Source organism: Ctenopharyngodon idella, chromosome 19, assembly GCF_019924925.1.
Source record: "Ctenopharyngodon idella isolate HZGC_01 chromosome 19, HZGC01, whole genome shotgun sequence".
Classification (NCBI taxonomy): domain Eukaryota; kingdom Metazoa; phylum Chordata; class Actinopteri; order Cypriniformes; family Xenocyprididae; genus Ctenopharyngodon; species Ctenopharyngodon idella.
In genome coordinates this window covers 23,274,075-23,298,146 of record NC_067238.1, presented here as the reverse complement: position 1 = coordinate 23,298,146, position 24,072 = coordinate 23,274,075, and the positions used below count along the sequence as shown (strand labels likewise).

Genomic DNA, 24,072 nt, shown 5'->3' with positions numbered 1-24,072 from the left:
GCATCTTGTCCTAGGAGACAATAACATCAAATAATACACAATATGCTTTTTTACTGTTTTATTATTTGATATGTGATGTGGTTTTCATTATTAGCAGACTAAACTATTATATATTACCATTTGGCTTCTTCAACTTGCTTGTTGATGGTTGAAGTGTAGGTAAAATGGTGTTTTACAAGACTTTATCCCAAAAACTGTGTGTAACAGAGGTGTAAAGAGTACCTGAAAACCATACCTTACAGCGAAAATGACTCCATTACCAATTCCAATATCATTTGAGTAAAAGTCTTACAGTACTTAGCCTATAAGTACTGAATGTAAGGCTCAAAGATGCACTAGTCCTCAACACCTAAGAGACATGCCAGTGAAAAACAAGAAACAGTTGATTTGTGAGGATTTTTTTTTTAAAATCAAAATAAAACTGTACACCCCAATATTGTAATAAATCAAGGTCAACACAACAGCCTATTAAAAGTCAACAAACACAAGTCTCAGTTAAGCTCAAGTGCCTTAAAAGGGCACAAGTGAACCAATATCCTTAAAAAAAGGTCTTTTCCATATTAAATCCTCAAATACTTGCACCAGGCGTGCAGGTTTTGGCCTCATTACCAGCTGCAGCCATGTCCCAATCTCACTCAAATTTGCGTAAAGTAGCCTCGTTGACAAGTTTGGGTGAGTAACGGAAAACAAGATATACACCTTCAAATCTATATCACTTATTTTTAAGCAGAAATAAACTGCAGAAAAATGTAGGTGCCATACGAAATGTAATGAGTAAAAACATTACTCTCACAATTGTATTGGAGTAAAGAGTACATACTCAAAAATGTAGTCAAGCAGTGTGTAAAAGTTGCTAATATCTTTGATACTCTGTCAAACTACAAACTAGCCAAAAATATACTCAAGTAGCATAACTACATTTAGCTACTCCTACTTTACACCAATGCTGTGTAAACATTAAAGGTAACATGAATCTCAATAAAAGAATCCAAACCCAGAAAGGGAACTTTGCCTCCACATGTCCACCACTGGCCTAAATGAAGAGAGTGAAAGAAGTGCCCTTTTGGCTACTCAACAAATAGTTCACATGAAACATTGGTTAAAATAATTGTACAGTCTTAACTTACCTGTATATTATATTAAAGCTTCTGTTTAGAAAAAGTCCATATCATCGTATAAACAAAACAAACAAACAAAAATCGAACACTGCAAAATATTAGCCTACAGTATTTCACTGAGATGAATTTCACTATAATCGATAACTGAGACACAAGATGGCGCCAGTTTGCGCCGGTTTCTGTTACTCGGATGGAGCGGCCTGATATACACAAAAGACTCCTCTATAACACAAGACGCATCACTCGTATTGTATTGAATGGGAGAAAGTGCAATGCACAATATGTTGGAATAAGTCCCGCCTTCTAAATAAGAGCCAATCGCCGATTGGTAAAGCCATCGCTTCACTGCAGCGGCCGTTAGAAGCACCGGTTCCTATAGAAACAGTCAGACGCGGGCTTCCGGTAGAAACGTGCACCTAGGACTGCGCATGTCCATTAGCTTGATCCAGCCTGAGAAATACATGATGTCATGTCATGATTCCAGCATTTAGAAACAAAATTTATGAGGCAGTTGTTGTCAGATTTCATTGGTGATTTCAAATATGAAATTTAATCGAAAGCTTGGCAAACAGCTTTGGAGAATTTGATGTTTCCCCATTCAAAGAGATAGGAGCTGCACTTGCATGGCCGAGAGGCATTTCAAAGATGGCCGCCGAGTGAAATGACTTGTCTTAAAAGGGACTTTAAAATACAGCGTTGCTAAGAGCGACAGCAAATATTAGGAAATATCAGACCACCGAATGGCGCGATTGACCAATCAGAATCAAATATTCCAGAGCGCTGTAATAAAGTTGATTAGTCCCGCCTGAAAATAGGCACAAGCCAGTTACAACAGGTTTTCCAAGAGCCATTTAATTCATCTAAACTAATTGTGATTAATCTGATTAATCAGTATGTCTGTAATTAATTTGATTAAAATGTTTAATCCTAATTGATTTATAGGCTTATAAATTACTAAATAAATCAGAAAATAAAGAGTATTGGTCTAGTCTGTTGTATTAAGAGGCTGTTTCAAAAAGCCATACCAACCTTAAAGATTAATTGTTTACTTAACATGTCACACAGCTAAGACATTAACGCTCAGCAGGTTTATGCCTATCCTCTTGCTGCACTTGGCTGAGACATGCCTGAAATAATATAAACAGATCAATGTCAATAACATCATGAAAAGGGCAGAAACACACCGTGGAATGTGGCATCATTGCTTGCCAAATTAAATAAAATCACTGTACACTTAACTAAATCTTTAGTTCATGTTGTTCTTTCCTTAACAAGCTTACCTGCCTTGGCCATCTTAGCCATTCACTACATTCATTACAAACTGCAAGACCATTTCAGTTTCCAGCTCATTGTTTACTCAGATTTTGCATCTTGGTGCTTAACATTCCAACTGTCATTTTTACTTTATTTTGTTTCTGTTTCCTACGAAGCCCAAACTCAAATAACAGTAACAGTTTCATAATTAGATATATTAACATAGGAATAGGGGCCCCAGAAACACTGAGGGTCTTTGTTTTACACAAGATGAGCTGTAGCTGGAGGATGAAACCATCTCTCAAGAGCATCTTGGTTGAATGAGAAACAGGTGTGACGACAATTGGACGCATTTTCTCTCATGTCTGTGAGTGGATGGGTTAAGCTGCATCAGCTGGATAGGCTGATTCAATGTGATTCTACTTTAACCTCCGTATGAAAAGCTTTGCAGATAGTGGCATAGAAGTGTGATGTTACGCGGTTGCTATGGTAACAAGAAAGCGGGAAGCATCCATATTAAACACTTATAAGAACAAAGTCCTGACAATGGCCTTGAGGCATCTCAGAAATCTTTGTTTTGTTTTGTGCTCTATGAGGCAAAATCATCAAAATCACCAACAGGTGCAAAGACCTCAGGGTTGCCAGGTCTGCACAAGAAAACCTGCCCAATTGCTAATCAAAACTAGCCCAATCAAGGCTAGTCCCACAGACTAGAAAAACAACCCGCAGCAACAGTGTAGTAGCCCAATTCTGGGGGAAAACTGCAGACTTGGCAACACTGAAAGACCTGTCATTGCAATGCATAGCCGGAGGTTATGCTGTAGCTTTGTGTATTGTTATTTTAAATGAAGCAAATGTGTTTGTCTTATTCAGTCTATTTCTACAATAGATTTTCTCACATTCACACACAGTACAATCAACACTTTATTGGACCTCTTGTCTGGATCTTACCGGGCTTGTTAAAAGAAGGATTAGTATCATAGGTGAACTTTCCTAGCCTGACATTCCTGGTTATAACTAGAGAGTATATCATGATTAATTGTGCATCATTACTTTGAGAATTGTTACCACATGCATAGAGCCGGCCCCCTCTAACTCACACTTCCAGAGCTGAGAGGAAGAGTCAAATATACCCACATTAGCCATTTCACAGGTGCTCTGCTAGGTTAAATCATGAAAACATCAACCTTGTGAGTTTTGTAATCTCACCAACTATTTTGAAGAATGTGACATTATGTCACATTATGTCATGTCACTCCAAACCCATAAGACTTTCGTTCATCGTCGCAACACAAATGAAGATTTTTTTGATGAAATCTGAGAGGTTTATGTCCCTCCCGAGACAGCCTACACAACTGAAACTTTGACGCTTTAAAAAGTTCATAAAGAGATCATAAAACTAATCCATTATATGTGAATAAATGCCTAAATTAAATGTGTTCATCATATAAAGCGATCGAGTCTCTTCAGAGAATTTAGACTAAACCACTCAAAACACATGGATCTTTATGAACTTTTTGAAGCGTCAAAGTTTTAGATGCGTAGGCTGCTATGGAGGGACAGAAAGCTCTCAGACGAGTATTTGTGGTTAAAAAGTATATATTTTTTTAGAAAATGACCAAACGTTTCACTTGATAAGATCCTTATTCCTCGGCTGGGATTGTGTAGAGCCCTTTGAAGCTGCTTTGAAACTGCAATTTGGACCTTCAAAGCATTGGTACCCGATGAAATCCACTATATGGAGAAAAATCCTGGAATGTTTTCCTCAAAAAGCTTAATTTCTTTTCGACTGAAGAAGAAATTAAGGTGACATGGGGGTGAGTAAATTATCAGGAAATTTTAATTCTGGAGTGAACTAATCCTTTAAAGAGTGTGGATTGTAGGGTGATAGAAGATCAGTTAAATGCACAAATCGTTACAGAACTTGATTGGTAACCAGTGTAGAGATGATAAAATTGGTGTTATATGATCATATTTTCTTGAACTGGTAAGAACTCTAGAAACTGCATTTTGGAGTAATTGTGGCTTGTTTATTGAGAATGCATAATGATGTGCACGGATAAATCATTTATAATAACTACTGCAATATTCCATTAAAAAAATACGAATTGTCAATTTTGATTTCATTGTGACTTTAAGTCAAACTGTATGTTCTGTTAAACAACTTCCATCTCAAGTTGACGCAACATAAAATTTTAAGACATCATTTTTTTTAAGCTTTTTTTTGCAGTAAAATGGTGCTGTGTTGTTTATGGTAACAGTCCAAACCGTAGGTGAGGTGGAGTTACGGTACAGCAGGCTATTTTGGCGCATTGTACTGTGTTGACAGAGTGAGTTATACATCACTTGCTGCAGGAATTAACTGGAGTTAAGCGCTGCCCGGGGTTGTACGGTATATGATTATAAATGTATGGTTTAAACAATGACAGTTTGTTGAGAATTGACAGTTGTTGTGAAATGATGCACAGCAACATAAAACTATATGGAGTGATGAAAACATGTGAGGAGAAATAAATGAAATGGTGTGTAAATTACCATAAGAGGATTTAATGTTTTTTTTTTCTTTTCTTACTTTGAGTAAAGTAAACTGTTGAATTACATGAACCAATGAGACACAAGTATAAGAAAGATGTACGTCAGTATGTCATTCACCATGTATGGGATTTTCGTGGTCCACTGATCACAGCATAAGGCTAAATGTTAATGTTAAGGTGATGATACACGGGGCAACTTTTTGAGCAACGTTGCTGGGCAATTTTGCCGAGCGATGTTGCTTGGGCACTTTCCCATTGAGAATGGGCAACAAACTTCTATCTGGATATTTTAGATCGAAATTTGTTGCCTATTCTATTGTTGCCCCGTGTATCATCAACAGCAGATCAGGGCCGAATGTGCGAGCTGAACGAGGCCGCTGGAGCGATTGCTAATGAGAGACGAGCGTGACATGCCTAGAGAGCAGTGGAACTTTTATTATGCCACAGATGAATGCTTCTGCTTCTTCCGGGTTAAGTGTATGTGGGGTAACGCAACGCTATATATCATATTAGATACATTTGAGTGTGTTGAAAATGATTTTATAACGTTACTCCGTGTGTTCGCTGGGCGGCTTCTATGAGACACTTGTTGCACACTGCAGTAAGCTAGATTCATATTAGAATATCATATTAATAAATGCTGGATGGCTTGTGTTGGCATGCAATTAATTTTTAAAACATATTGTATGACGGAGAGAATGCTGTATTCCTGTTATTAAAAATAAAGCTGCATCTGATTATGCTTTGTTAGCCACTTGACAAAATAGTGTTGTCTCTGAGTCATGATAAAAACATGGTACTCGCGGAAAATCAAGAAAACGAGATTCAAACAATAATACTGTGTTGAACTATAACAATGATTAGTGTTTTGTCTATATATGTATCCAAACAGTTGTTCCCTCTAATAAAACATAATCCCCCGGTTTCACAGACAAGGCTTAAGCTAGTCCCGGATTTAAATGCATGTTTGAGCTGTTTTAACTTGCACTGACATATCTTAAAATATGTCATTGTTATTGTTTTGTCTCAAGATGCACAACAGTAATGTTTTTTTCTAATAAACATTTATAAAAGCTACTTAAATGCCCTAATTGAACTAAGGCCTAATCCTGGTTTAGGCTAAGCCCTGTCTGTGAAACCGGGCCTACATATTAAAGCGTCTTTGGTGTTTCCATGTTTTCTACAAAATAAAACCGGAAATTGAGGGTAACGCAGGTATTATGTCATTGATAGGCGACACACGGACATGGTCCATGTCCTGGTTAATATTGCTTATTTCTCTGGATTTAAACATTCTTGGAAACATCTGGGATAATGCAAGTACACAAGTCAACAAAATATATAACACTGTTCTAGTGGTTTTTGGATATTTTAATCCAAAAATATTACATATTGTGCCTTTAAATTATTGAAATATTAAATTAAACCTCACAGAGTACTTCAAGTAAATATTGAAGGTAAGGGTTTGGCTGTCTATTTATTTATTTTTTTTTTTACACTGCTTTTCTTTAGACTTTTCCACAGACCTCCTAGCACTCCCTTGCAGCCCCCTGGACCCTGCTTTAGATTATTAAAATGTTCTTCACACAAAGAAAAAATTTCTTTTAAGAACTGTTCTCAGAAAGGTTATTTGTGGAACCAAAAATGGTTCTATGGCGTCACTGCACAAACTCCCTTTTGGAACTGAGTGTAGAACCAAATCCCCAACACTATTTTTTTTTCTTACGTCACAATATGGAAGAAAAGATCTATCGCTACTTCAGTTTCATCGCAATTTGATGCCACTAACCTTATAAACTTTGGGAAATCCAATGACGTGTTCTCAGTTCAGAATCTTGAGTAAACAAATAAAACATTACCAAGGAAAAGCCTGTGTTTGAATGATATAAGTGGGAGTATGCCGAGTTTTGTAGATCAGAGCAACCCACTCTTTAGGGAATGTATTTGGTAATTGAGCTTATAAATAGCAGCAGGTGGTCCTTGCATCTCAAAGTCTCTAGAGGCAAATCTGTTGTCAGGGATAATTATAGAGATGGAGAATCAGTACTTGCTGTGACAAAAGCACCCGTTTCTGACTGCACCTGTCAACACACTAGAGACACCAGACATCCTTTAAAGACATCTTCCATTAGACTCATGATATTACCTGCCTTTAGTCTCGGCACACCTATGGACCGCCCACAGTCTGTTCGCTGACATTCTGACGCATCTTACATGCAAAACTGGAAAGCATTATCTTGATTTGGAAAGCTGACATTACATAAAGTTTGTATGCTTTATGCTTCTTTATTATTGTTTTCACAGGACCCACAAAGTTTCTCATCCTCCAGTGACTTGCAATGTTACCTGTGCAGTGTCACCTTCCTCTGGATTCCTGTATTCACAACACAAGGAATCTGATTCATAACTTGGGAATATAACCTCAGGCACAGCAACATGACTTTCAGAATGGCAGAGTGAAAGGATACAGAATACAATGAAGCAGCTTTAACATGTTGCCGCCAAAAAGTAGCTGATGTGCCTGCAGGTGAGGGCAGCCCTTCACAACAATGCAGCGTAGAATTACGAACACAGTGAGAAAGAACTCGCTTCTTGAACTAATTCCTCATTTGTTACAGTTTCTGACTGTCCGTGTAATTCTACAACCTTGCCTTGAGCTACAATCAGTGGTCTCCACTTCAAAATGATACAAACCAGCATATGTAAACTACTTAATTTATTGTATAAATGTGTATTTAACTGTGTAAATGTCAACTTGAAATATTCATAAAACAACTATTATATAAAAATAGATGTAATTCTATTCAAAAACTAGTACATATGAAATGCAAATATTTACATAGCTATAGTTATCGTTTTTTTCCCTCAACTTTTGTGTCAAATGTAGTCGTATACATAATTGCTTTTTGTAATCAGGTTATTTGTACAAAACATTAACCATATTACACTCAAAAAGTGCATATACACACACATATGCATACATTTATGCATGGTCATCAAAGAATCTGAAAATAGTAAGCTGTACATCATTGCAATCCAAGTCAGTGTCATAGTAGTTCATACTATAGTCCCATTCCTTCCATGAGCAGGGTTGTGTTGGTCAAATCTGTACCAGTATAGCTCATTCTCAATCAATGAGAGGCTCTATTCATTTTTAGAATTAACCTTTAAGTTTTTATTTTTGCTTTTTTTCTTCCTGGGGTTCTGCAGTGGATGATCCTTTGAGGGACTCTGAGGTGCATGAGAGGACTCGTTGTTTTGGCGTGTGTATTTTTTGCATGTGCAGGATGTGACAGCAGTGATCTTGTAGGTGCGCGTGCTGCCATCCTGGCACTGGAGTTTAATGCGCTGGGTGCGTGTGCGATCAGTGACGCAGCGCCACTCCTGGGCATCCCGTCTGCTCCAGTAGTGACCTCCACCGATCCAGTTGGGCAGCAAGTGGGTGGGTAGGCATTCTCCGGCACACACTAACTCCTTCACGGGATTCAGGCTTGTGCACTGGCCGTCAGATATGTATTTAGTGGACCTCAGTTCCCTGCAACCGACCTGGTGCTGTTCTGCAAAGGAAATTTCATGCTTTAGAAATCAGTGGATGGATAAGGAATTATGGTAACATTTTACATGATACATAATACTTTAAAGGGATAGTTCACCCAAAAATGAAAATTCTGTCATTAATTTCTCACCCTCATGACGTTTCAAACCCGTAAGACTTTCGTTCATCTTCGGAACACAAATGAAGATATTTTTGAAGAAATCTGAGAACTTTCTGTCCTTCCATAGACAGCTACGCAATTGACACTTTGATGTTTCAAAAAGTTCATAAAGAGATCATAAAACTAATCCGTATGAATTGAGACTCGATCGCTTTATCTGATGAACATACTTAATTTAGGCTTTTATCCACATATAAACATTGAACAAAAACAGAAGCTCAACCGAACCTGGTTGATGCGCGAGAACAAACCTTGTGGAAGTTCAAACGTGCTGCGTAACACACCAGAATGCACCTCATTAGTTCTTATCATATAAAACGATCGTGTTTCTTCAGAAAATTTGGACTAATTTATATGGATTAGTTTTACAAACTCTTTATGACATTTTTGAAGTGTCAAAGTGTCAGTTGCGTAGCTGTCAGAAAGCTCTCAGATTTCATCAAGAAGATCTTCATTTGTGTTCCGATAACGAACGAAAGTCTTACAGGTTTGGAACGACATGAGGGTAAGTAATTAATGACAACATTTTCATTTTTGGGTGAACTATCTCTTTAAATAACTACTACAGTAATATAATAGCCTTGTCTGAAAGTTTAAAATAGTTTTAAAAGCTTTAAGTTAGGAGACAGGCAGACAGATGATAGATAGATAGATAGATAGATAGATAGATAGATAGATAGATAGATATGGATCCTACAAAAGTATATCATAAACACAAGAGTAAACGCTTAATGGTAAATACGTACCGTTTTGGTCTCGGCTCTCCGTTCGTCTTCCTCCGTTGCGCGCTCGATTTAAAGAGGCGTTGTTCGGAGTCTCGTGAGATGATGCGACCATGTGCCCATAAAACTCTTCAGTGGCATCATTTTTGAAAGCATGACAGCTTTTCATCAGAAAACAGAGCAGAAACAGCAGCTGGTATTCGCATGTGTTCAGGGGCATTGCAAAGGAGTTCGGTTCTGTGTCTCTTTGAAAATTCAGAGAATGATTATACCTACCTGTTTACTCGTGCATGTTTATATACCCGCCCATTCTTTGAACAGCAGCAGCAGAGAGTGGAATATTGAAGTGTGCTGAAAATAGGCGTGTCCTCGCGCTGCAGGCAGCACGCCCACCTACAGCAACATTATTCTTCATTATCCACATGAAAAATTATCTTAATGTGAGCCAATTGTCGTAGAAATCTGACACGAAATAAATGTATTAAATAAATCTAAAAAAAAAAAGAGAGAACATTTTAGAACAATCCAGACGATTTTATTTATATTATCGGTTTATTTGTTAATACTTAAATGTATGGTTAAGAAAACCATTAAAATACATTTATATATTACATTTGGTCTAAACCCGCTAAACTAAATGGAAGTAACACTACAAACCAAAACCAAAAAGTAAGGGTACTGTGAAGAATGTGCAGTTTTTACTCTGAGGATCTATACAGTCTGACTTTTAAATATTACTTTCAACTTAATAGGTTATATTAAAAGTAAAATAAATAAATAAATAAAATACAGTTTACACATTTGTGTAAGATGGCATTTAAAAAACAATTAATTGTTTTCAACATTCAGACATTTGAACAATTCACTCCACACACTGAAAACAGAATGACATTTTTTAAAGGGATGGTTCACCCAAAAAATGAAAATTCTGCCACCCTCATATTGTTCCAAACCTGTATAAATTTCTTTGTTCTGCTGTACACGAAGGAAGATATTTTTGAAGAATGTTTGTAACCAAGCAGATCTCGCCCCCCATTGACCACCACAGTATTTCTTTTCCTACTATGGTAGTCAATAGGGGCTTTTGCACTGGAGGAACCTTTCCATAGATCCTAGAACTATTAGCTGAAGTACCCAGATTTTGCCGTGTTCGCACCGCAGGAACTAGGAACGATTTTAGTTCTAGGAACTCCTTTTGGGGGAACTAAATTAGCTCCTACTTCAGAGTAGGGTCTAAACCAGCACTATAGGAACTATCAGTGACGTAAGTGTACATTGATTGGTTAAACGCATGTCAAACACCAGCACCCGACATTTTTAAAAAGCTGTGTAAACATATTTACTTCACAAACATGGAAAATAGCGATAACAGCATTTACCTGCTGTCTGCAGGGTTGTGTTCTTATCTCTACCTCGATGATATGTAATACTGAAAGTTGTCATAGGAGATTTCGTCTCTTAGCCCCACTTTTTGCTCTTTCAGTCACGTAAATTATGAGTTTACATTCCATCTCCGTTATCATGAAACCCACGACACACAACAAAAACCGCTCCAATCACATCATCCTCCATCCACCGGTTTTTAGTGTTTGTAAATGCCGCACTTAAAGGCGCCACTGTCGGCCGCTTCAGAGTTCCTATTCCTGGTGCAAATGCAACCAGGAACGTGACCCGGGGGAGAAATTAGTTCTCGGGGAACTATCCTAGTGGCTAGTTCCTAGAACTATTCGGTGCGAAAGCCCCTTATGGAGGGCGAGATCTGCTTGGTTACAAACATTCTTCCAAATATCTTTGTGTTCAGCAGAAGAAAGAAATTTATACAGGTTTGGAACAACTTGATGGTGAGTAAATTATGACAAAAATTTCATTTTTGGGTGAACCATCCCTTTAAAACAAAGATCAATTTGGATAACATTTTCTTGAATTCCCGTGACCCCACAGAGGACAAGAGGATTGGATGGGTGGATTTTCTTGAATTACATTTTGTTGAATTTTCATATTTTGCAGGTGTATTAATTTTATTCTAAAATTTTGACAAAGAATTATTTAATTAGCAGCATGCAATCTTTTAGTCTTTTATTCTATTAGTGCTGGTTTTAGAAAATAGGAAACGTCCATTCTGTACCTCAAAGGATACATTCCTTCCATGCAAATGAATGCAAGCTTAACAGAGCAAACTCTATCCTGCAACACTCTCAAACAGAGATACTGTGCTGAGGATGTTGCGCTCTTTAAAAGAGAGGTGTGAGTTTTCACGCATATTTAGATCCTCTACATGAGAACCTGATGCATTCAGCTCCAGTGAGTGCTGTAAAGTACGGGCATGCATGACAAAACCCATGAAACAGGATAGCCCTAGATTATTTTACCCCAAAATTATCCAAACAGGTGCCTCCGATGAGCTCACCAAATGAATGTGCATAACACAAATGACATGGAGGAAACACAAAAGCCCAATGCTCACTTTCTTCCACCGAAAATGTGTGGCTCCCCCAAAAGTGTCTAGTTTCAGTCTCTCCTCGGGCATTTACGATTAATTCATTGCACTTGCCCACAGGTACACGTCTTTGATTTGGATGAAAAACACTTTAATATTATGCAGGATTTTTTTTTTTTTTTGGAAGAAAAAATTATTTCAAAAGCCACTGCTGTCAAAATGATCTCTTATTACCTAAAAAGCACTGTTAGTCATATTGGTGAGGGGGGGTTTATTGGGGATCACTGAATATGCAACCTCGGGGCTTGAAAGAGGAATATCAAAGTCATGCGATACGATGCGGCATTCGCTAATTTCTGCATCTGAAAACCGGATATTTGAGATAGTCCTTTCATGCACCTGTAATGACCGTGACATGCTCATAGATGGAGACAGGAGAGGGATGAATCTCAGGGGAAACAGAGAAGTTACGGCACTGAGTTATGGGTATATTGACATGCGATGTGACAAGCGTGTGCTAAATAGACCCTCGTTTGGCCCACAGGGTGAGATAGTCCCTTGGGATGAGGGGATGTGGAGACTGGGAACAAAGCACTCAGGAACAGACAGAGCCGTCTATAGAATTCTGAGCGAGTGCCTTAGGATGTGTGCAACAGGACCAAGTGTGGGAAAGTCCATGGAGGAGATCCCTGCTCGCACAAAACTCACTGTACTACAGCTACAGCTTAAACTGGAAGTTTTCCAAACATTTTTCTGAGAATATGCTGGTATTTACTGATTAATGATGAAAAAATATGATGCATATATAATATATACATATAAAAAAACTTTAAAAAAAAAAAGAAAAAGAAATTTGACATTGTCAGTTTCATTTGGTGATCATTATTGTGATCAAAAATTAATCTGAAAGAGGTTTGTTTTTGTAATAAACACTGTAGATCTGCTAGATTAAAGCATGTATGATATTATACTGCACATTCTAAGAAGTAAATATTACACTGATGCTAAGTTTGAGATCATACTTGATCTTCAGAGGTTGGACGCTGCCCTCTAGTGGCAAAACTACTGAATTATGCATGTAATACATCCATTTCTTTATTTGATAATGGAAAAAAGCTCCTCAATGTTTAGATAAAATTAAGCTTTCAGAGCAATATGAACAACTTTAGAGATAGTTGTACTTTAAAAGCAAATTATGTGAGAAAGAAAAAGCAGAGTAAAAAAACTCGTTATGAAACCAGCAAAAATAGGAAAGATATACTACAAAAGACAAAAAAAAAAAAAAAAAAAAAATCAAAGTTGTAAATACAGTACAGTACATTTTCAGAAAATACTATTTCAGGTTTTCTACTTTAAAATTGTACATTTGATTCAACTTGTTACTTTCTGATTCTTTGTAATTGTTTGTGAAATTTACAAGCAATTTCTGAGTAAAAATAGTTTCTACGCCCAATTTTTTTCAGTGAATAAGAAATTAAAAAGGGTCTGACTTAATGTTATACTATGTAACTTTTTTTTTTTTTTTTCAAAATTAACAAATTTAAATAATGAGTCAATACATCATCAACCCTTCTTCCAAATTTTGTGTTTTTGTCTTACCCTGATTCACTATAGTAAGTCTATTATAAGTGTTTATATTTTTGACCGGGTGGGATGGTTTTCACAGGAAATCACGTACATACGTCACTCGTCATACGTGTCTCGTCATATCCGTAAATAGAGAAAAGTTTCTCCGGCTATTTTGAGGTGTGTATTGTGTGGAAGTGGCATAGGTTAGTTGTCACAACAATTGAGAAAGGTTGACATGGAGCATGCTAAATCTCTAATCTCTGGGGAATCACCAGTTTAAAAAAAACGCAGAACAGAGGATTTGCGTCATTTGCTTGGCTTTTCAGAGATGGCGAGAACTGAGGGATTTGAAATGTTGTAAAAGCGATGCAGAGATGGTGTTTTTATTACTCAACAGGTGAGTAAGATATTTTATTGAACAGATAAATTGCCATATAATCTATTGTGAAGGGTCATATTCATCTGCAAAGTCATGCAGAGCCAAAGCACAACCAAAACAATGTTCTTCCACAAAATGCAAGCAGTTTTGTTTTTAACCACTAGAGGGCCAAATGTTACATAGCACTTTATGTGGTAGAGAAAATCCTCAAAGCTTTTCTATGTGTCTTGAGAACAGATGTCCAAATAGGACGTCCTTTTGCCAGTAGTTTTAACGTGCTCTACATGTGCTGTCGTCTGTGTGGTACTTACACAGCTCAGAATGAGTATACAATCCAACACTTCTGTATCATGGTTTAAGTGTCCTATAGAATGCAGAACACCAATCACAGCACAGCACACTGAGCCTGAACTCGATGCTCAAGGGAGTTGAGCATCGACTGGGCAAAGAAACGACAGCCAACATCTTTCTGTTCCTTAGTCCTGTCCAGCACGAGGATCATCTTCAGAGGTTTCATGGTGGTCATCAGAAGGACTGTGCTGAAGTACACACTCTGAAAACCCCAGACAAAGAGCCAGCATCGAGCTGGCAGCCTTCTCTGCATCACTGTCATCAGCTGGGATGAAACAGAAAAACACATAAAAAATAAGCACTTATAAAGTCACATTAAATGACGAGAACATTTACAACAAGAACAAAAATACCATAGTATAGGCCTTGGTTTCATTAATTACTCACCCTCATGTCGTTCCAAACCCGTAAAACTTTCGTTCATTGTCGGAACATAAATGAAGATATTTTTAATGAAATCTGAGAGCTTTCTGTCCCTCCGTAGACAGCTACACAACTACCACTTTGACGATTCAAAAAGTTCATAAAGAGATCGTAAAACTAATCCATTTGAATTGAGTGGTTTAGTCCAAATTTTCTGAAGAGACTTTAATTAAAGCTTTTATTCACATATAAACATTGATCAGTGAACATAAACAGAAGCTCAAACGAACACAAATGACGTGCGAGAACAAACCTCTTGCAGAAGCTCGTATTTGCTGCGTAACACACAAGAATGAACCTCACTGGTTCTCGCATGCGTCAAACAAACATGCTTGAGCTTCCATTTACCACAACTGCTGTGTGAGTTGATGAATGTTTACATGTGAATATAAGCCTAAATTCAATCTGTTCATCATATAAAGCGATCAAGTCTCTCAGAAAATTTGGACTAAACCGCTCAATTCCTATGGATTAGTTTTATGATCTATTTATAAACTTTTTGAAGGATCAACGTTTCAATTGCGTAGGCTGTCTAGGGAGGGACAGAAAGCTCTCAGATTTCATCAAAGAGATCTTCATTTACATTCCGAAGATGAACGAAAGTCTTATGGGTTTGGAACGACATGAGGCTGAGTAAATAATGACAGAATTTTCATTTTTGGGTGAACTAACCCTTTAAGGCCTGTTCACACCAAGGATGATAACTATAATGATAAAGAAATAATTCTAAAAATTGTTCTATATATAAAAGTATGGCAGAGTCCACACCACAACTACAACGATAACGACACAGAGAAACAAAATAGTTGGAATCACTTTCAGAAAGTTTCTTTTTCCAGCTGATGAATGATAAAAACATTAAGCATGCACTTGGAATAAACAGAACGATATTACCCACTGGTGTGGACGCTAATATAGTTATCATTATAGTTATTGTTCTTGGCGTGAACGGGCCTTTTGGGGATGTTCACAGACAACACGTTTTTGTATTCCACTGTGCTGCTTTAACATCTTTTTTCTGGACGTTGTGTTTAACCGCATGTGTTTCACGTCTCTTGCAGTGTCTCACGCATGAAATGGCATTTTAAAAATGCTGCGCTCAAATTAAAACACGTTCGACTTTCTCTAGACCTTTTTTTCCATTCCACTGCCCTGTCACACATTTTTAACAGCAAAAACACATTCTGTGTGAATAGCCCCTTTAACGTCATGGCCAAATGCACAGGTGAGATTCAGTAAGATCTAACTCAAGCAAATCAAACAATTCTTAACTACTAACCACTGGTGTGCTAATATGCCAACATTGCTAAACATACCATTGCTAGAAAGTTCTCTCAGTTTTGGTTGGCTGTTGAACTGAGAATCTCTTTGTTGCACAGGGGTTTTGCACTGCCTCTTATGGGTGAACCAGTGCAGCCTCTGACACGTCTGCCCACAGTAGACCACCTGTAAAGAGATGAGATCATTATTGGAAAACAGAGTGTTTCAGCAACACTCATCATATTGACAAGAGAGTTTCCCTAAGAATCCTAAAGAATGGGCTGTTCATTCAAAAGCTATAGGTTCAATCCAAGGTAATGGTGACACAGGATGTGGAACGTTATGTTTGCCTCAACAGAAACTACATGCTAAATAGAATCATTACTAGGCCTACTTTGCGGATGGTCATTATGTAAGATTAACTGTACAATAAATTGTTGTTAACATTTTAAGTTTATTATTTGGCTGCAAAGTGATAAAAAAAAGTGATTATTAATTGAATAAATGTAGATGATATGTCATGATTACTCAAAGAGGAAATATATAATACCGTTTTACAGTAGGAGCACTTCTTGTCGGCACCCCTCTCCCCACAAGTAGCACAGTACTCAGTGTCCATAAGCACCATCTGGCCCGTCAATGCCTGGGTCAGAACCGAGAAGGCTGTGGGGTCGTTCCCCTGGAAACAAGAGTGAGGTTGTGAAACATAATGTTGACACATTTTTATAATTTGGCATCAGTCAGCAAGTTATGTACATCTATACTACCGTTCAAAAGTTTGGGGTCAGAAAGATTTTAAAAAAGAAGTCTCACCAAGTCTGCATTAATTTGATCAAAAATATTGTGAAATATTATTACAATTTAAAATAAAATAACTGTTTTCTATTGAATATATTTTAATTTATTCCTGTGATGTTAGAATTGAAATTTAAGCATCATTACTCCAGTCTTCAGTGTTACATAATCCATCAGAAATCATTCTAATATGCTGATTTGCTGCTCAAGAAACATTTCTTATTATTATCAATGTTGAAAACAGTTGTACTGTTTAATATTTTTGTGGAAACCGTGAAATCTTTTGTAATATTGTGAATGTCTTTGTCACTTTTGATCAATTTAATGCATCCTTGCTAAATAAAAAGTATTAAGTTATTTACAAAAAACAAACAAACAAACAAAAAAAACCTTACTTTGTAAGGTAGTGTATATACAGTAATATGCCATAAAAATATAGCGAGTAATTCTTTAATATTATAATTAAATATTAAAATGTTATATATAAAGATATTATATTATTACTGTTTTTATATTATATTATTAATAATATAATAATATTTTTATAAATAAAATTACATATAAAATATTTAATAAGTGATTCTACATTATGTGACTCCTTTGTTAAATTAAAATGCGTTGGTTTGTTATGATAGAAAAGTGTACTGACAATTTCCACAGGTGCTATGCTTCGAACCAGCTGCTGCAGAAGGGTTGCCTCACAATAGGGAAACTTCCGGATACAATCACGGATGAATTTCTCCTGGTACTGAGGGAAGCCATCACCATCTCTTCCTTTTAGAAGTCTTGGGCAGAAGAAAAATATATAATTTTGTGACTCCATTTGCAAGACCATCTGAGATTCAAGGACCATAATGATGACGTCACCTCTTCAAAAGGGCGTCTAGTTTGTCGTCACATTCCTGCAGGAAGGCCAGACACTTCTGCAGTACACAGCTGATGTAGTGCATTTTCATGGCCAGAATCTCATTCATGTCTTGCTGTTGCACGCACTGCTCGCAGAGCAGATCCATCACACGGTAGCACTTCTCCAGGGCAACCACGTCCACCAATAAGGGGTTCTCCTTCACCAGCATCACCATCTGAAAAAGCATGATGGAAAAATGTGCCCCAAAATATGGGACGTGAATATGGCAGAGAGACACTAGCCTTACTTACAATGCAAGTTTCATGGAGGAAACATGTTCTCACGCTACATGATTCTGTTAACTGATCCCTGCTGAGTGTGCTGCTGAGACACCTTACTCATCAGAAATCACTGGATATGAGACAGATGAGATATCGCACACAGATGCCATCCGAGATCTGCAAAGCACACACGCAAGTCTATACTAGACCAACTGTGTTTTAAACTACTCTCTGCACCAATTACAGTTTTTTTTTTAAAAATTTTTTATTTTTTTTTATTTATTTTTTTATAATCACTACAGGACCCTCAATACTTAGGTCACTTTATCAAAACTCTTTACACAGTTCTCCTTACCATCCTTCAGCTTGGCACAGAAGTTAATAAGTCTTGGAATAACGGTAAGAAAGTCAGACAGGTAACCCGAAGGTTGTGGGTTTGATTCTCAATACTGGCAGGAAATGACTGAAGTGCCCTTGAGCAAGGCATTTAAAGTATTAGTTCACTTTAAAATGAAAATTACCCCAAGATTTACTCACCCTAAAGCCATCCTAGGTGTATATGACTTTCTTCTTTCTGATGAACACAATTGGAGTTGTATTAATAAATATCCTGATGCATCCAAGCTTTATAATGGCTGTAACTGGGACCAACAAGTTTGAAGCCCAAGAAAGTGCATCTTTTCATCATAAACGTACTCCACGCGGCTCCGGGGGGTTAATAAAGGCCTTCTGAAGCAAAGCGATGCGTTTGTGTAAGAAAAATATCCATATTTAACAAGTTATGAAGTAAAATATCTAGCTTCCGCCATCGTGTCATTTACGTTTTTTTCGTAAGTTGAATACGCAAGGCGTCTGGTGGAAGCTAGATATTTTACTTTATAACTTGTTAAATATGGATATTTTTCTTACACAAATGCAGGTTTTTCCTACATAGTAGGAAAAATAAATACTATGGTAGTCAATGGGGGGCGAGATCTGTTTGATTACTGACATTCTTCCAATTATCTTCTTTTCAGAAAAAAGAAATTCATACAGGTTTGGAACTACTTGAGGGTGAGTAAATGATGACAGAATTTTCATTTTTGAGTGAACTATCCATTTAAGTTTAACAGTTTTGAAAAGAGTATGTAAATGTGCAAATTGGCCTGTAGGTACATAGAGTTTTGATGATGGTTGCGTCTGAGTGAGAAAAGAATTCATGTAATTTGAATGATGCAATCACTGAATGTATTTTGTGCCACAGCAATGGACAATGATCCATAGTTTAGCCCACATAGGCTGCTCTTATGTTCTTATGTACCCATTTTGAGAAATGGGTCCTAACAATTTGTAAAAAAAATAAAAAATAAAAATAAAACGTAACCTCACCTGTGATTATTTTTGCATTTCAGTCATGCCATTTTTATATAATATGTGACGAAGATTGTTTATCAGAGAAAACAGATATGCAGAATTCCAGGCCTGTGTTGAAATGGCCTGTTGTTGCTCTGTAATATCACAAGGATATATTTAGATGGAATAAAAGCAGGAGGGGTGTTGGTTAGTGCAAACTGATGCTTCCCTCAGTCATGTGACCTTGTATGGCATTCTTATGGGTCAGTGTTATGAAAGCATAGATTGCTGTGTTCCACTAACATTGTTCAGTTTGTCTGAGCGTGGCAGTTTACCGATGCTTGAAATCTGAGTTATATAAATGTACTTGGCACTTCCTACCTTGACAGGATTGAGGTTAGTAGTCATGATGATTTTGTGTAGGGGTCCTGCTAGTTTTGGGGGTAGTTTAGGTTCTCTCTCTGAGCCCTGGGGTCTGGTGTAGTATTCCAACCTCGCACGAGAAAAAAAATTGTTGATCACCGTCACACAGTCATGCTGACCTGCACAGGGTGGAAAAGAAAGCATTTAGGTCTTCAAGTGATTTATTCATTAATAAGTAGTAGGCGTGCATATGTCTATGAATATCTCACCCACAAAGGCGGCCATCTGAGCAGCAGTCCGTCCCACTGAGTTGACCAGATCTGTCTCTGCTCCAGCATCCAATATCATCTCTGTAATTTCAGCATTACCTGTGGGATTATTTTAGAGGTAACACTTTACATTAAGGTTCATTAGTTACACATTAGTTAATGTATTAACTAACATGGACTAACCATAAGCAATACATTTGTTACTGTATTTACTAATCTTCGTTAACGTTAGTTAATGAAAATACAGTTGTTCATTGTTTGTTCATGTTAGTTCACAGTGCATTAACTAATGTTAATAAGTTTTTAATAATGTATTAGTAAATGTTGAAATTAACATTAACAAAGATTAATAAATGCTGTATAAGTGCAGTTCATTATTAGTTTCTGAATCATATATATATATATATATATATATATATATATATATATATATATAGTTAGGATTTTTTTCATATTTGAACCCTTTACAGCAGTGACTATATTATTTTGAGATCCTTCTTTTCACACTGAGGACAATTGAGGCACTCAAACACAACTATTAAAAAAGTTTCAAACATTCACTGATGCTCCAGAAGGAAACAGGATGCATTAAGACCTGGGGGGTGAAAACTTTTGAACAGGATGAAGATGTCCAAATTTTTCTTATTTTGCTTAAATATTTTTTTCATTTAGTACTGCCCTTCGGAAGCAAAAGAAGATAATTGCATGTTTCTCGGAAGACAAATTAAGTACAATTTACCTTGATCTTCAAATTCAAAAAGTTTTCATCCCCTGGGTCTTAATGCGTCGTGTTTCCTTCTGGAGCATCAGTGAATGTTTGAACCTTTTTTAATAGTTGTGTTTGAGTCCCTCAACTGTCCTCAGCGTGAAAAGATGGATCTCAAAATCATACAGTCACTGCTGGAAAGGGTACAAATATGCAAAAGATGTTGGAAAACTGAAGAATCTGCAGGACCTGGAGGATTTTTCTGAAGAACAGAGCTCAGTTTAACTGCTTTGGCTCCCAAACTTTTGAATGGGGTTATTTTAATAAATTCAGCCAAATTTTAGTCTTGTAGACTATATGTAAACATTTTTTATGTAAAATATCTTACTCAGGACAGTACTAAATAAAATATAACATGCATTTTTTATGATCTCTCTTATTTTGTTAAAATTATTCACATTTTCACAGATTCTGCAAGTGGTTCCCATACTTTTTCATGCAACTGTATATATATATATATATACACTTTTTCCCACCTAGGCTGGGCTTGTTTGTTTGTTAATAACAAAACAAAAAAAAAAAGTTCTGTTTTTGGCAAATTGAAAGGCTCTTTCACACCAGAAGTGAATAAGCCTCAGGCTAAAGGAAATGCAAATTCACGCCTGTAGAGTTGAGGGTGAAGTTCAATATGCTTACTTCAGCAATAAAAACAAAAAAATTCAACACAAATGTGAAGTCATTGTTGCTTATTTGTATGGTTGAATACGGTTGGACACAATATTACAATAACCATCATACACGGCGCACAAAACACCTTTGCCCCTTACTCATAATTTCTCTCAACATGGGGACAGGAGAGGTGTCAGTCAATAAATGGAAAAACAAAACAACTTGCGTTATTGATATTTTTAAAAGTAATGCGTTACTTTACTCTGGTTACATAACTTGTAACATTGTGTGTGTATATATATACTGTATATATATATATATACACACACACACACACACACACACACATACAGTATGTATATATAAATATATATATATATATATATATATAAAAGCTATGAAACTATGACATTCATCTAATGCTTAAAAACATTTCTTACTTTTGTGGTTTATTCATGACTGCTATCTGTGCAACCCAATGCCAGGACTACCCTAAAAATTCATTAATAAATGACCGTGCTGGTTAAATAAACATTAGATAAAATGAAACTTGTTAGCATTACTATCTAGATGAACAAGTTCACCTGAGAGGCCAGCAAACATGAGGGCAGTATAACCATACTCGTGCTCATTGCAGTTGACATCAGCTCCGTGCTGCAGCAGCAGTCTGCACATGTCTGCTTTACCCTTATAGGCCGCATGCATGAGAGGGGTCATGCCATACTGAAACGATATGAGGGAACATACTTTAAAAAATAACTTTTACCAATCTTTTCATCTGCATGACTCAAAAGCAAATGACATTTAGCCTTGTTCAGTCCTATCACAAATTGTGAAAATCCAGGAAATGTGCCTGCAGTATGGTGATTCTGACAAAACACTGGCACTTGTTGAGAGTGACATGAGCAGAGTGAGTCATAATCTTTGTTGCTCCTTGGATGAAGTTGAAAGACTGCGTTGGTGGCAAAGTGAACATGCAGCACATCTGATTTTGACAGGTGGGAAACACTTATCAACTGCTGTTTTTAATCATTCTGGCCCCTAAAGGACCACAAGTTGTCTGTAGGTTACATCTAGTGGCACGTCTCCATTATCACACCTCTTTAAGTACCTTCTTACATCTTTAAGTACCACATCCGCCACTCAAGAGTCTCTGCCATATGCCTGAATTACAATGCGCAACATATGTCGTCACCTCACCAGCCACTGAATTTGTTTACATAACGGCTGATCATCAGAAAACAACTACATAATATCACTATTTACAGTGTACAGTCTGTGTTTAAGGAATAAGGCTACAGTGAAATAACATAAACATGAATATAAGTAACATTAAGTTTGAGTTGTGTTTGGCCAGCAACCCTATGTTTGATTTTATGTTTTGTTGTGTTCCAGTTGGTGAATCCCAATGAGCCATAAACGGTGCTTAATGGCCTGTAAATTACTACCCATATTTGTCATCTTTATGTTCTTACCTCATCCAGACAGTTAACATGCACATTTGGATTGCTAAGAAGCTGGGTGGCCTCTTGCACATCACCTTTTGAGAGAACACAGCCTAGAGTTTAAAAACTAAACATTAGGCATCATGGACATTTCATGATTATCCACCATTTTATTTCTTTAGACAGTCTACATACCCAACTGTAGTTATAGTGTCTATAAAGACACGGTATTTTCAACAGTTTTATTATCTACCCCTTTTCTAATTTTGCTAGGATTCAGTAATATACAGTTCAAAGACCAGCAGAAAGTTACTAAACTAAACAGTAACTAAACTGGTTAGTTTATAAATGAAGTGGATTATGTGAACATATCTTGCACCTTTCTCTCTACAATATCAAGTGTGTTTAGCATGAAACTGGCACTTTATCACTACTGTTCAAGTTTGGGGTCAGTGAGATTTTTGCAATAGTTTTGAAAGAATATTCACAATATATAAACATATGCATACATAGCCTACATATATTAGAGTGATTCGGAAATTATTTTAATATGCTAAATTGCCACTTCTGGCAATTTCTTATTATTATTAGTGTTGAAAACAGTTCTGCTGAACAAATAGGCCTAAATAAACACCCAACCAATTAAATAGATACAATGAATGACCTGTATAAAGTTTTATAGAAAGTTTTTTCCTATTTTTAGAGCATTAAGATACACTGAATGTAAAAAGAACAACAACAAAAACAGAAGAAAAACTAAAAAGTGATTTCCAGTACCTGTAGCAGCCACCTGCAGCATCACTCTCTCTTCAGGTGTCAAATCACCTTTCCTGGCAGGGGTCATACTTGTCATATTGACAACAGTCAATTATTATTCATTTTAAGGATAAAAAGTAGGCTATATCGATGTGGAAATTTCTTCCTTTGAACACAGACCTTATAATACAGTACTCCTCTTTTTTTTTTTTACATCCTCGGATCATACCACGATGGAAATTAAAAGGAGGGGGGCTGGATATCCGAGTGACACGATGCGAACGAGTCATGGTGAATATTTTAGCATATAAACATCTATATTTTTCGAAACTTTATTGAAAATAAATGATATTACTTTTTAATTAAAAATATTTTGATGATTAATTGCATTAGTACTTTATGTCGTCGTGCTATCTACCCCTGTCGGGAATAGATCAGTCCAGCTGTACTTAACTTGCTTGCTCAAACTGTAGCGTGAGATACTGCGCGAAGCGGTGCTCGATATCATCCCAGAAGGCAGAATCACAGACAGGTAAATACAAAAACATGATGGAATGTCATGATGCAAAATGTTACAATTAGCCTAAATATAATTCGTGTCTCATTCTTTTGAGCTTCGTCTAAACAGCGAGCTTCTGAGATTTGGGTTTTAAAGGGTAACCTTGTCTTGAAAAACTGATTAATTTCAGATAATTGTTAAGTACGTGTGCAAAAATTCTACATTTGTAAACAGACGGAGGCATAACTACTGATGAAGTCGGATTACTTCTTAAGAACTTGCCTGTGTTATCCGAGGATGCATATCTTCATTGGTAAATCTATTGTACTGTATGTGATGCTTCATTT

The 24,072-nt window shown here is 36.7% G+C and overlaps 2 protein-coding genes across 2 annotated transcripts; both read right to left on the bottom strand.

Moving 5' to 3' along the window:
• Nucleotides 1-7,178: 7,178 nt before the first annotated feature.
• Nucleotides 7,179-9,614, bottom strand: sostdc1b (sclerostin domain containing 1b). Its single transcript, XM_051873765.1, has 2 exons — nt 9,369-9,614; nt 7,179-8,463 (listed from the first exon to the last, which is right to left on the bottom strand). Exons 1-2 carry the CDS (start codon nt 9,562-9,564, stop codon nt 8,051-8,053), a joined length of 609 nt encoding a protein of 202 aa, XP_051729725.1. The 5' UTR covers nt 9,565-9,614; the 3' UTR covers nt 7,179-8,050.
• Nucleotides 9,615-9,645: 31 nt separating this feature from the next.
• On the bottom strand, nt 9,646-23,392 carry LOC127501648 (ankyrin repeat and MYND domain-containing protein 2-like). Its single transcript, XM_051873764.1, has 10 exons — nt 23,248-23,392; nt 22,501-22,565; nt 21,610-21,748; nt 19,651-19,749; nt 19,400-19,560; nt 17,426-17,640; nt 17,208-17,343; nt 16,314-16,442; nt 15,820-15,949; nt 9,646-14,345 (listed from the first exon to the last, which is right to left on the bottom strand). The coding sequence occupies exons 1-10, from the start codon at nt 23,321-23,323 to the stop codon at nt 14,206-14,208; spliced, it is 1,290 nt and encodes a 429-aa protein (XP_051729724.1). The 5' UTR covers nt 23,324-23,392; the 3' UTR covers nt 9,646-14,205.
• Nucleotides 23,393-24,072: the final 680 nt, after the last annotated feature.

What these genes read in the sequence shown, in the direction of transcription:
- sostdc1b (XM_051873765.1), bottom strand. Translation starts at nt 9,564, where the DNA reads ATGCCCCTGAACACATGCGAATACCAGCTGCTGTTTCTGCTCTGTTTT. An exon ending in GGAGAGCCGAGACCAAAACG is followed by an intron (nt 8,464 to 9,368) that starts GTACGTATTTAC and finishes TTTCCTTTGCAG; the next exon opens with AACAGCACCAGGTCGGTTGC.
- LOC127501648 (XM_051873764.1), bottom strand. Translation starts at nt 23,323, where the DNA reads ATGACAAGTATGACCCCTGCCAGGAAAGGTGATTTGACACCTGAAGAG. An exon ending in CATGTTTGCTGGCCTCTCAG is followed by an intron (nt 19,750 to 21,609) that starts GTGAACTTGTTC and finishes ATAATCCCACAG; the next exon opens with GTAATGCTGAAATTACAGAG. An exon ending in GAGAGAACTTTCTAGCAATG is followed by an intron (nt 14,346 to 15,819) that starts GTATGTTTAGCA and finishes GTTTCATCCCAG; the next exon opens with CTGATGACAGTGATGCAGAG.